We start from the raw sequence: 14,129 nt of genomic DNA on the forward strand, positions 1-14,129 counted from the left end.
CTGATTAGCATTGGTGTTCTGTGGAGGAGAGCGATGGCTCAAATTTGAAAGATCAAATACAAGCTTATTTGCCTGACAGAGAAGAAAGACAACATCAGTTCCTACAGATTGACAATACCAGCCTCTTTACTGAGTGGTTTGCATGGCTGGCAACATAACTGGGCCTAATAGCTCTCAGCAACCTATGTCTGTCAAGGGCCTAAGCCCTTGCTTGCTGTCTGCCTGGGATTGCAAATAGGTTATGAATCACCTGGCAGGTCACTTACATAGCTGCTAGGCAACATTGGGTTACAGGCTGGCTGTAAGCTATTGTGTTTCATTTATCAGTCACAGTGGGGAATCCAGCAAGGAGATTCAGTCTCCTAGCTCCCTGTGTACCATTAGACACCGCCTTCTATTCAGAGGATAGGAATTCTTGCTGAACAAAAAAGTCTTAGGAAAGGAACATTTGCAGAAAGGGAATTGTTAGGGTCAGAGCATCTGGTCAAGGATGTCTCAGATGGCATTTTAATCAGGAGGTCTCAGAACCGCTTGCCTATAGTGATTGTGATGACTGGGTTAGTTCCTAAGACAGCAGGCTTCAACTTTTCCAGACCCACGCTCACCTTTAATCCAAACATGCATTTTGGGACCCATTTCTTATTTTTTTACCACCTATTTCTATGGCTGCTGCTGTAACCAACCTTCAGACTGGCAACAATACAGTAGTGGGTATTTATTCACCAGTTGAAGTCTAATGATGTAAATTAAACAAGAATTGGCTGCTTATTAGCAACCAGGCTAAATTCATGGTGCTGGTATCCAAAGCCCAAACAGCTTCAGACCAGGGTGTTTAAAATAATAATCTTAATCATTTTTCCCTTTTTTGCATTTACTCTCATTGATTGCTTGGGGAAAAAACCCTATTTTATTTTCTGATTTTACAGCATTCAACAATGAATATAAATCTACACAAATAAAATTTTCTGCAACTTCCTCCCCTTATGCAGATTTTTATTTTTATGTCATTTTCTTACTGTATATCTAAATAACCTTTTTACAAATTTATCCTTTATAATTCCTTTAAATTTCTTACTGCTTGTGTTTATATTAATCGGGCTAATGTTTTTAGTTGTTTACAATTTGTTTTCATATATTCAATAAATCACCCCCCCCCCATTCTGTTACAAAAAGTATTACTAGATCTCTTAATCTTCCGGCAAGTTTCGCCATCTTTGCATATTCCATCCATTTTAATTGCCAATCATCTCTTTCGGGGGCCAGTTCCTCTTTCCAATTTTGGGCATATATCATTGGGCAACCGTGGTTGCATACAAAAATAGATTTTTTTTCTGGTCCTTTGGCACCTCTTCTCCAAGTATACTAAGAGGAAACGCTGCTGGTTTTTTAACAGATTATTTTCAACATTCCACCCCACCCCCCAATTCATTATTGATTATTTCCCATAAGACTTTTGCAATCTTACAGGACCACCACATATGAAAAAGGTACCTTATTTTTCTCTACAATATTCTTATACCTTATATACCCAACTGATTGCTGCACTCTGCAGGAGACAGCTTCCTGCAAATAGCATCCAGGGGTTCGTTCAATATGATGTAGGAATAGGGCCTTTAGTGGAGGAACCTACTCCTTGGAATTACCTCCTGTTAAATATTAAATTGGCACCATCTTATTGTCGATTTGGCATTACTGAAGACTACCTGAGGGATAACTCAATTGGTAGAGCATGAGGCTTATTAATCTCAGGATTGTAGGTTTGAGACTCATGTTGCGTGAAAGATTCCTGCATTGTAGGGAGTTGGACTAGATTATCCTCGTGGTCCCTTCCAACTCTCTTGATTCTATGGTTCCTCTTTGAAGAAGCCTTTTAAGTAGATTGATTTATAAAAATATTTACATATACTGTTCATTTAAAATATCAGGGTAGTTTACAACAATCCTTTACATAAAACCATACAATTAAAAAATAATATCAACTAACTCTTGCAGAAGGATATTTTATTGTCAGCATAAGCTTGGTGGCAGTCTGTAGACTTCTCCCAATATGCAGCTATATGGGTTGGTGGTTCAACCCATATAGCCTGGGTCAGGTTTCCTGCATTGCATCCCTTCCAACTCTATGATTTTTAGATGTTTTCATTGCACTGATATGTTTGCTGCCCTGGGCTCCTTTTGGAAGGAAGGGTGGGATGTAAATTTAATAATAAGTAATATTGCCTGAGAGTGGGATGCTGGAAAAAATATTCTATGAGTAATTTTGATGAGCTCCTCTCCCTCGTTGCTTGCTATGTGTCTTGGACATAGCTTGGGGGAATTTGTGGTCCTCCAAATGTTAGGCTCATTTTTCTTCACCTCTAGCCTGCATAGCCAATAGTCAGGAATGACTGGAGTTGCAGTCTACCATCCTCTGTATGGGCACAGATTAGCCACTCCTGGTTTACATACAAATACACAGTGTCCCTTTCTCATCACCGTCCTTTCAGCCATGCTAGCCCTTTTGGTCAGGGTTTTGTGGTTTTGTCCTAAGAAAAATGGAGTAGTGCCTTTTTCTTAATCCCAATGTACCTTAATTTGTAATGTGACATCATTCAGTGACCTATAGAAGCTGCCAAATGTTGAACACCAACGGTGCTTTGGTAGGGCAAGTCTTGGCACCTGCCAGTTCGGGGTATCATGAAAGGGCAGAAAATAGTTTATTATTACTGCATTTTTTGCGGGAAGGGAAGGGGTACTTATGGGATTTTCTGTGCCAGGTGCCAAAATAACTTCACTTGTCTTATTATGCATTTTAACGTTGGGAACACCATTTGCTACGAAGCCTCAGGAAGAAAACCACCTAGGCTTAGGCCCTGTGCTTTGGGGAGACAGTTAGCCACATGTTCCTGCTGAGACGCATTTTCTGCTCCTAGTTAGCAAACATGTAAGCAGGAATTCAGAGGGGGAATATTAAGATTTCTCCCTCATTATAAACTTTATGCTCTGCCATTGTGTTACCTCACTCCATTTCCCGTCTCAAAGCCGAGATGTTTACAGCTGGTCAGAGCCCAAGGGCAGCTCTTTTAAATGCCTCTTGCTCGCTCACATCCTGCCACTGAAACCACAGCAGAAGTAGGGGAAACCAATCAAAAAGCTGTAAATGGAAAGCCTTCTGTTGTTTGTTCTCAAAAAGCAGAAGGGCTGAATGGAGGCTGTGCATAGCGAGTTAACAATTTCCAGATCAGCCCCCAGCCTCGCAGTTCTCTTGTGCTGTTCAGGCTGATTCAGCCATTTTGCTGGCAAGGGTGTGTAAATGGAAATAATTTTGTGACCTCAAGCATGCATAGCGTGAGCTTGGGATGTGCAAGAAGCAGAATGCACATGACTGACTTTGCTGCAGGGTGGGAACCACCGTAGTCAGGAATATTCCTTAGGCGCATGTGACCATGTCCAAAACACAGAATCCCTCTCCATGTTTCCCCTAACACCCAGTTAGGGCTATACTCCGAGCCAATGTGGTTCAGGGAGCATAGGACTCCACTGGGCAGGACCCAGGCTCAAATCCCCAGCCAGTCTTAATGCCCACAAAGTAAGTTTGGACCACTCTCAGCTTAACCCAGCTCACAGAGTAGATGTGAGGATAAAATGGAGGGGAGAGCTGTACTGCTTTGTGCTCCTTGGAGAAAAGGTAGTATAAATGAGCATTAAAAATAACTCAAATAGTCAGTTTGTTATTTAAGAGGTTTCAGGGCTTGAGCTGCATCACTGACATAAAAGCCCTGCTCTGTGTCTATTCCAGATACATTTTTTATACAAGTTGTGGTCATTCTGTGTTCAGAAGAACTTTTTACTTTGATATCTAATACCATTTCATGCAGGGGTTCCTGGTCCCCACGTGTGTGTCAGTGGAGCACATATAAGCACGCCACACCCTTCTTCTTCTTCTTCTTCTTCTTCTTCTTCTTCTTCTTCTTCTTCATTTCCCATCAAGTAGCATTCAGAGGGAAACTGCCTCTGGCAATGAAAGCAGAACATATCCCTAACTGCTAGCTAACCTTGATGGCTAAACCACTTTTAAAGCCATCCAGGTTGGTGGCCATGCTTAATTTTCTCCCCTGCCAGCTTCTCATATCCCTCCTATGAAATATTGCCCTCCCTCTCCCCACTTATACTTTCAATATAGCAACGAAATCCTATACAGGCCAACAACGGGATATGGTTGAACTTCTGACAAGGCAATAGGACAATGCAGATTATCAGTTTTATGGGTACTGGCGCTCATATTTTACATTTTCCAGCATGGGTAGCTGTACTAAGCAAAAAACAAGCCAACCATCAACTGTTTTTGCAGTAGCAATCTATCCTCACAGGGTTGTTTGGGATTACATGAGGTGGGAGGGAAGAACCAGGTACACTGCCTGGAGATCCTTGGGAGAGGAAAAAGAAGGTGCAATAAATATTAACTAAATGAAAACTGGAAAGTGCCTTGTGGCATCATAACGACAGCAAAAAAGAATATTTTACAGCCTAAAGCTTTTGTGGTGTGCAGCCCACTTCCTCAAATTCACACAACTGCAGCAGTCCATGAAAGCTTATGGCACAAATAAAATACACCACTTGCTTCTAAAGGTGCCACAAGCCTTATATTTCACATGTGGAGATACAGTGGTACCTCAGGTTAAGAACTTAATTATGGAGGTCCGTTCTTGACCTGAAACTGTTCTTAACCTGAAGCACCACTTTAGCTAATGAGGCCTCCTGCTGCCGCCGCGCCTCTGCTGCACAATGTCTGTTCTCATCCTGAAGCAAAGTTCTTAACCCGAGGTACTATTTCTGGGTTAGTGGAGTCTGTAACCTGAAGCGTCTGTAACCCGAGGTACCACTGTGTGTGTGTGTGTGTGTATATATATATAGTGTTGGGGTGTGTGTGTGTGTGTGTATAAAGGCGCAGTCTTGCCCTGAAGCCACACTGCACAGGGCCAACCATACAAACAATTATATTTTTTTTGGTCATAATTTTTATTAGTCTCTCTCCCCGCCTCCCTCCCGCCCCCGGTTCTTCTGAGGAGAAGATGAAAGCCCAGCAACAGCAGCCGCTGCTCGCTCCTGCGCACGCGCGGAAAATCAACTGCACGGACGAGGAGGAGGGGCACCGGGGAGGATGAGGACAAGCGAGGAGAGTTACACGCTTCGCCAACCCCACCTCCCCGCCCCCGCCCGCCCGCTGCCCGCCTCCTCCTCCGAGCCGGCATCTGAAATAGCGGCAGTGGAGCTGCGCGCGCGGGCAGGAGCTAGAGCTGCCTGCAAGCTGCCGCCGGCGCCACCGCAGCGGCGATCATAACAGCGGCGGCTGAGGCGACAGCGCACGCAAGCACGCGCGCGCGCGCGACGCGAGGGACCCTTCTGAACGTTCCGAGAGCAGCAGCAGCAGCAGCGGAGCGCGCGCCTGAGGTAAACAATTAACGGTCCCTTAACTGCCGCTTCTTACTTTCTCGGGGGGCTCCCATCGACCCAGGGGCTAGTGGTGGCGGTGGCGAAAGAGACAGGGCTGCGCACGCGCAGTTTAAACATCACCCCCTCCCCAATTTCTGCACAGTGACCGGGGCAGGTGTGGAGCGCACACCTCTTCTGCACCTCCTTTCCCTCCCCATCTTTTCCAAGAGTTATTGTACCTCCTCACAGTGGCTCACACTTCAGCTTTTTTGGGGGTGGGGGCCTAATAATTTATGTGGGGCAGGCTTGCTTGCTAGGGTGAGGGAGAGCTTCCTCGCCCCACCTACCCTTGCCCTGCACACCTGGCGCAAGCTGGAGAGGTCTTTGCATGCTGCCACTCGCACCGTTTGCCTCTCTGCCCTTGGCATTGCTCAGCCTCGCACCACCCTCTTGCTTGCAGTCCTTGGGTGCCTTCTCTGATGCACTTGCCTCTTCGGTTGGTTCGCAGAGCACCCCCCCTTTCCCCTCTCAGGAGATGTGCACCCCTTTGCGCTCTTGAGGGCCCTGCCAAATTGACATTTCCTCTTGCCTCTGGAGTTACAATGGGTGGCGCATGCATGCTTCCAAACTTGGCTCTCCGGGAACAGTCTTGCTCTCACTGTCTTGAACCTGCCCCTGAGCCCTTATGGGATAACATGTGTGTGCCCAAGTGTGGGAGCTTTGGGGGATTGGCGCAATACACACCACGGGGCCCCTGTGTGGAAATGACTCATCCCTGCAGTTTCAATTTTGTGTAACACACTAGAGTTACATCTATATTCACTCTTGTTTCTCCAGGACCACCTAAGAAACATAATGTTCTTTTTCACGCTGTTGGGGAGCTGCAAACCCTTGTACTAGGCCCCATCCAGGGGTTATCTTCTCATACCAGGACCTTTGAAAAGCCACCAGAAGCCTGTGAAGTAATTGTGCGTTGTTTTTACAAGGGACAACATCATAACAGCACTTTCTGTTTGTTTTTGTTTTCAAAGTTCTTGCACTGGGACATTTCTTCTCCTTGGACTGAGATATGAAGGTTCTTTAATAATTGTTTCCAAGCCGGAATTCTAAGGGATATTAGCAATGAAGAAAACCCTCTTTCCTTGCATGTCACACTGGAAAACAAGTGGATTATTATTGAACTTTCACAAGGAACCCTCTAGCCTTTTTGTGTGCTTTGCAGATCTTTGCACTGAGATTTTCCCAGGCGGGAAGAAATTACCTCTATGCATTTTGCTGTGCCAAAAGATATTTGCCTCATAAACAAAACTTAACCAGGATCTGTGAGACGGTCTGTTACAACTCACGTTAATGGCAGGAGTTTGCAGTGCGACCAATTGGTAGACAAAGATTACAGTCACTTTCCTTTAGATCCATAGGCTCCCTCTGAACAGGAAACTGCCTTACTTGCCTGATAAATGGGAATCTTCAGACTAATCACTCATGAAAATTGTTGTCTTGACAAAATCTTAGGTAGCATCTTCACTAAGTCTTCAGCTCTGCTTGTGGAAAATACATCTGATAATCATTGATATCTAGATGCAAAGTTGTGTCTGACCGTTTGTGAATAAATGCGAGACATGAATCTTTCTCTTGAGAGAGCACTTGGTAACACTGTTGGTGTATGCTCTTTTGAGTGGTCTTCTTCCTCTTCCTGCTTAGCACTCCAGGCAACTCTTGATTAAAGTCACCAAGGAAGTAATTATTTCCCCCCTTCCATTCCTGCTGTCAAGATGGCTTCTGTCCGGTTCATGGTCACTCCCACTAAAATAGATGATATCCCAGGCCTGTCAGATACCAGCCCAGACCTCAGCTCCCGCTCCAGCTCCCGCGTCCGCTTCAGCTCCAGAGAAAGTGTCCCTGAAACAACCCGCAGCGAGGGTGCCAGTGACTTCTCTAGAGCAACCAGTTCACTGGCCACTGAAGCAGCTGAGCCGGCCACTGACAAGACTACCAATCCCCGCACAGATGCGGCTGAAGGTAGGTTGTCTTTGGCATATTGGGTGGGAGAGGGACATCTGAATGGTAGAGGCAACCTTGTTAATGGAGAATGCTACCTATTACCACCTTGGGGACTTGATGGAGGTGCACAAAGCTTAAATAGAGTTTACAGCTTAGAAGTTCCAGAAAGGACTGCTCAAAGCTTGGCTCTGCTGCAGATATAAAAGGCTATCTTCTGTGATTTGGGTTATGCAAGGTGGGAGTGAAGGTGGAAGGGGATCTCCTGTGGGTCTGACAATTCATGCATGTGTTTTGAATCAACTGTATTCTAGCAGATGGTGTTTTCAGACATGAGTGGATTTTTTTAATTCACCTCTCCAAAATACATAACCTTAATGTGGCCCCTTCTTTTATGTCAAGGGCTTGGCTGTATTGCAGACAGAATAGTTCACTACCAAAATTTCCTCATCCCTCTTGCTGGGAACAGCTCTTGGCTTCCTATTTTCTAAAATGGGGAACATGCAAAGTAATTCCCTCCCCCCCAGGCCATAGTTTCTTTCTGAGGGTATCTGTGCTTCTGATTTGTCCAGCTTTTCAGATTATCTGTTCTTCAGTTTTGTTGTTGTTGTTTTTTTGTGCCAGGAATTGCTGAGCAAGACTCATGGGAAATGACTCTGGAGAATTTCAGTTCCCCTAATCTTGTTGATTTCCCTGTCTCATGCATTTTAAAACAACAGAATATGTCTGAGGTCAGACTGGTCTTTGCTCTATCACCACTGACTTAGTCACATCTTCTACTGTGGAGTTTATGAATAGCAACATTGAACTATCAACAGTCTTTGTAGATTCAGCCAGATTCTGATCTGTAAGATTTACTAATCTTGTGATAGATATTTCAGAGACACTTTTTAAAAAAAGTTTTTGAGATACGTGCACATAAAAGGGCGTTGATAGGACACTCTGTTCATTTACACACCACACACACACACACACACACACACACACTACCTTATTCTGGATTGTGTTGGTTGTGAGACAGTAGCATGATCCTGGCCCCACCCCCAAAAAAATTGAAGTTGAGAATGAAGAAATGCTTCACTAGATTGTGAAATAATAAAGTTGTTTGCCGTTGATGTAAATTTGGATGGGAAAGTTTTGAAAACGATATACATACAGTAAAATGTACCATAGGTGGAGGGAGACCTGTAAATATCAATTTGCCTGCTCAGCTGTGATTAGCAAGAATGACCTTGGGGCAGTTTGGTAGGAAAGCTTCTGTAAATTTGATTCCTCTCTATTTATCCATATTTAGCTACCCAGTTAAATCTCCTAGTTTATTGCACCTATTTTCTTGATTAAGGCAGCAATCATATCAAGATCTACTGGAATGAGCAGATTTAGGATCCAGGGGATCTCTAGTTGAGTCAGGAGGTTCCCAGGACAGCTGGCCTATGCTGACATTGCTCCCCATCCTTGGCTCAGCCAGAGGTACACCGGCATATCTCCCATCCCAGCTCAGTCAGGGCCCATTTCAGCCGAGCCAGGCCCAGTGGAACATAAGCCAGCATAAGCCTTAAAAAAATGAGGCATTCTGGGGTAGGTCTAGGGGGTAAGGGGCCACTTAGACTGGAACATAAACCTGTTCAGCTCAGTTACATGACCTGGCTACCCAGCATAAATTAAGCTGACAAAAGGGTGATGTAATCAAACACTATTTAACACATAATTTATCCTGCCTTAACTTTACACCAGCTTATTGTGTGTAGGATTACTTTCTTAGGGAGAACTATTTCCCATAGCTATCCTTCCATACCATAGTCACACTTCTTCCATAGATGTACTTGTTATTCAAAGAACAAAAACAAATTCCCATTCAAATACCCTCTGTGCTGTTTCCTTCTTTTCTACAGAAATGAATGCAGTACATGTCTTATATGCAAAAAGCCCGCACTCTTACCTTGCATCTGGCTTCTGTAGGCAAAAACCAAGGGAATCTGTGACTCTGCTGACGCATGGTAATAAGATCAATGGTTATAAAATTAACTCACAGGAGTCAATACTAAAGAATATTTAATATCTGGTGGCGTCTTTGGTGCTATTGCCTTGCCAGTGGCCACCTTTTTTTTTGTTTTACTGATTGTGCTCTTGTGCCTTTAACACAAAGTGGACAGACAGAGATATAAAACAATGAAGGGTGTTATTATGGCCCCTTAAAGACAACAGATTTACTGTAACAGGACGAGATGGTTGGACAGTGTTCTCAAAGCTACAAACATGAGTTTGACCAAACTGCGGGAGGCAGTGGAGGACAGGAGTGCCTGCCGTGCTCTGGTCCATTGGGTCACGAAGAGTCGGACACTACTGAACAACTAAACAACAACAAAATATTTCATGAACTACAGTAGATTTTACCAGAATCATTGTAGATAGGTGTGAGATTGGCTCTTCTTGAGCTGATGACTTCTAGGCTCAGGAGGATTCTAGTCTGTCATGTGGCTTGGAATCCCTTCAGTTCCTAATCTTATCATGTGTCTCTGAGGGGAAGGGAAATATGGGAATTAGTGTCTCAGCCATGGGACTTTTACTTTGGGCTCCACAGTAGCATCCTGACTTGGTTAGTCACACCCTTGCCTATTATTAGAACTGATATTCCCCCAAGGGGAGCATCACTGCTTTCAGGTTTTGGTTTCTGTTTCTTAGCAGTTAGGGCTAAATTATATTATATAATTAATATAAATTATTAGTAGTTTGCCTTAAATGCAGGATTTTTCTTTCTCAAATAGCCATTGGAGATGCAAGCAGATTAGGGCCCTGATGTGGGAAGATAAATTACTTTTACCTTTTGCCCACCACTGTGGGTTAAGGCCTCTCCAGATGGTCCTAGGCCAGTGCTCCACATAACCCAACCAGGGGTCCATTGCTACCATAGAGATAACAACATTGTCAAAAGTAGGGTGCCCATGGCTTGAGTTTTGAAAAACGGGGTCCTCAGGTAATTGGGAACCATTATCCTAGGCTGATTGATGGCTCCACCATGCTTGTGAAAGAAAAAACTTGCACTTCAGGGCAACCCTTGTAATTAACGTAACCTGTAATTTGTTCTTTGTATATGCCTGCCAATTTCGCTCCTTTTCTGCCACTATACCATACCTCATCTCTATGCATCATTCTTTGTTTTCTAGTTTGCTTTTTTACATCTTACCTGCAAAAAAGCAATTGATCTAAAATAACCTCAGGAAACAATTGGACTCATTCTCATCAAATCTAAGGGTTGGCTTACATTATAATATCAAAATAGTATGTGGGCTTTTGCTTCACCTCTCCTTCGGTTGTAGGGCATTACTGTAAGTCTGGAAGCTTAGTTTGTGGACCTACGTGCATGTATGCAGGTTCATGTGCATGCTTTAGTAGGTCTTCCGTAGCTGATGGTGTTTTAGGCTGTGACTCTAAGCTCGGCCTGCACAGCTTGTGACCCAACAAGCTGGATGCAGCTCACTAGATGTGTATTGTGGCCTGCCATATGCTCAGCATCTCCTTCCCCACTTTTTGAAATCCTAGCAGTAGAAAGAGGAGATTAATGACCCCCCTCAATGCATAACTGGTGGGCTGTGTTCAGCTTGGTGGCTCACAGCGTCTGCTGGTGTGTTTTAAGGACAATTAAATGAATTTAAATCCCATTACTTGCTCATTTCAGTTACCTGATGCTCTTATACTCTTTTGCTCGTTCTTCTTCTTTCTTTATTGGGTTAAAACACTGTGTCATAGGTTGCAGGGGCATTGACATGACCTGTAAATGGTCCTGACTTATATTTGAAGCATTGGACAAGGTAGCATTTAAGGTTTTGTTTATTTATTAGAAAACGTGTACCTCACCTTCTATTGCAAGTCAGAACGCTGAGGGCACCTTTTCCAGTTTATTGCAGCCCTCCAATAATTGCAGTATCTTTGGGATTTTTTTCCACAGGTAAATGCATTTGGGTTAGGGCTGAAAACAGTTTTGAGGCGTGTTAACAAGTGAAAGTTGGTGGACCAGCTTTTGGTTCTATCTTAGCTGAACATTAATGTGCACATTTTCTCCCCTGTATATTGTCAATGTCTCAGAAAGTCTAACCCTTCAGGTTTAAGGAATCATTTGCTGGTACTACATCAGCCAATCACTATTTCCTCCCCCACCCAAACACTTGATTTCCTAGGCATCAGTTTACAGCAGTCATTTATACTCCTACCCCCTCTTCCTTTCAGATCATGTTGACATTATATGCAGACCCACGCTGTAAATGTAGGTCATCCTGCGAAAAACATGTTTTGCTCTCTGCATTTTTTCCCTAATGGACAGAGTGCCTGCTGTTTTGTCATTTTTCTCTTCTGGTTAAATGCCCTATCATTGGAGACCCAACCCTTCTGAAGTTGTAAATGAAGCCAGAAAGCCTTCTCTCCCCCAAACTCCACATGCACATGTATCAGACTAGATAAGTTGTATAGCCAGCCAGCCAGTGCTTCAGGGACTCCATGTCCCTGCCGCCTAGGCTGGTTTATCTCCTCAGAGATACCGGCTGTCGTTTTCAAATGGGAAACTGCTCTCTGCTGCTGTGTCCTTGTTGTGAGAATATTTGTGATTTGTAGAGGTTGGCAATGAGGGTGATGGCTCCTCAAGTCAAGGATGTGTGTAAAATAAAGCCATATTCTATGTAGGTGGGAAAACAAATTCTTTAGTCTTGGTTGAGTATTACTCTCCCCCCCCCCCTGCCACTGCCCCAGTACATCTTAATTTACATTTGTCAGCTCCACACACCCCCCAATATACTCTTGGGACTTATTTACATATGCAGAATTTGGTTAACATATAATAACTTTTATAAGCATATTTACTCAAGTAGCGAAGGTATGCACATGCACACACAGATGTTGCAAAGCTTGGTTTTCAGGACACAAAGACCCACAGGTTTCCAGATGCAGGTTTCTAAATTTGTATGTAAAGGTTGCTTTGTTTACTTTTGTTCTTAATTTGCACTTAGGTACGGCACTGGATATTTCTATGGGCATTTTTCTGTCATGAGCAAACACCTTAGCCTACCATTGCTCACTATTTTTTGTATTCCAGTCCATAATACTCCCCATTTTCTCTGCACAAGATGGCTTGTGTTCAGGGAAGTCATATTGGAATACCCCGAGGACCCTGTTGTGCTTCTAGAGAGGCAGTACTAATTTTATCTTAGTGGACATCTTGGGAAAGAATGGAGAGTGCCATTTCCAGTAATATGTCTCCATGGCAGATAGGTGCAAACAGATAAGTGCTAACTTTCTTTATGAAATCTGAAAGCTGGAATTCTGCTTATTTGCCTAGCTCACATGTTAAATGCCATTTTGTCTATGACCTAATCATGTCCACACAGATTTCCCAGACAATAGCATCTGGTGTCCGTACTTCTTCTGTTCTTTGTTTATGCCAGATAACAATCTCCTTTCCTCCCCCATTTTTGTTTTCTCCCCCACTTTGATCCTGTAACAAGAAGCTCTTTGGCTGCTGCTGCCTACGCCTGTTTCATTTCATATGCTCAGCAGAACCCCAGAGTGGAGAAAGCTGTTGTTTCTTAGATGTGCACTTTAGCCCCCAATCCCTACCATTAGATCAGAGAGTTCACATGCCCCTTTGGTGCTGCCTCTTGTGAGGGGAATGCCACATCCCTGTGAGCTGTGGATAAAGAAGTATTCAAAGCACATGAAAGGTTAGCCCATCAGCCTGTAGTAACTTGGAGAATATGTCCTTAGAAGTTTATGTTTGTTTTATTCTCTCTCTTACCTATCTTACACTTCTTAGATGAATGGATGCGTTTTGTGAAATATGTATATGGTGCTGTTGAGTAAATGTATGCAAGTTGCAGCATAATTTCACTTTCCCATACATTGTCTATCATTAGATGTCATCTAGATTTTCACAGAAGAACTAGTTGCAAAATTATGGAATTGAAACAAGTCCAATAGACTGTATGTGGATGTCCTATATACCTAAGGAAGAAGGGCCTACAAAATCCTTTTCCTTGAAGCTAGATGATGAGTATGCAGAGACAAAGCTCACACTCAGCTGAAGATTCCTAACTATAGGATGCAAAGAAGTGATGATGCTCCTGGGAGAATTGCGTGGGTGGGAAAACACGTGTAATTTGGAGGGTTGCTTTTCTTTATACTTGAACCTGCTCAGTTAAGGGTTGTCTCTCTAGTAGTAAGAACAGCGCCTCACCTTTTTGGCATGTGTGTATCATGTGTTTGGATCCAGGTATAGTTAAGAAATTGTTCTTAATGTTAGACTTAAATCTGTCTTTGAATATTTTATGGCTTTTTGTCTTTTCCCACCATGTTTTGAATGAAAAATGAATCCCTTCCCTGAGAACTTATTAAATATTTGTTTTGAGGATTCAGCATACCTTCTCCCCTCCCCAACAGACAGACTTTGCTTCCCTAAGCTGTACCTTTTAGCCTTTTCTCATACAATCTACTGTGTAGACCCTTACTTTCATCTTCACAGCTGAATCTTTTTCAATTTCATAATACTGCCTTTGAACTGTAGTATAGGCTTAATGCTTTGAAAGGGTATCCACTGTCAAAATATACTACCTTAGGGGCAGGAAATCCTTTTTATTCCAAGTGCCACATTCCCTCATGGAGAACCATTTTAGGGGGGGGGCACATACCAATGGTGTATATGGCCAGAGGTAGTAGTGGGTGGAGACAGGGATAAA

The 14,129-nt window shown here is 43.5% G+C and overlaps 1 protein-coding gene across 8 annotated transcripts in view; it reads left to right on the forward strand.

Annotated features, from left to right (window-relative positions):
- The first annotated feature begins 5,173 nt into the window (after positions 1–5,173).
- The window catches only part of SLC12A6 (solute carrier family 12 member 6), a 43,113-nt gene continuing 34,157 nt past the window's right edge, over positions 5,174–14,129 (forward strand). For 2 of the 8 annotated variants that reach the window (XM_053361448.1, XM_053361450.1), the window contains exons 1-2: positions 5,177–5,430; positions 6,250–7,431. In XM_053361448.1, the coding sequence (XP_053217423.1) occupies positions 7,185–7,431 (247 nt within the window). In that variant the 5' untranslated portion in view covers positions 5,177–5,430; positions 6,250–7,184. Of the gene's footprint in view, positions 5,431–5,496; positions 5,588–6,249; positions 7,432–9,302; positions 9,408–14,129 lie in introns of those variants that run through there. The other 6 variants (XM_053361449.1, XM_053361451.1, XM_053361444.1 and 3 more) reach the window with 5 other exon arrangements.

Source organism: Podarcis raffonei, chromosome 13, assembly GCF_027172205.1.
Source record: "Podarcis raffonei isolate rPodRaf1 chromosome 13, rPodRaf1.pri, whole genome shotgun sequence".
Lineage (NCBI taxonomy): Eukaryota > Metazoa > Chordata > Lepidosauria > Squamata > Lacertidae > Podarcis > Podarcis raffonei.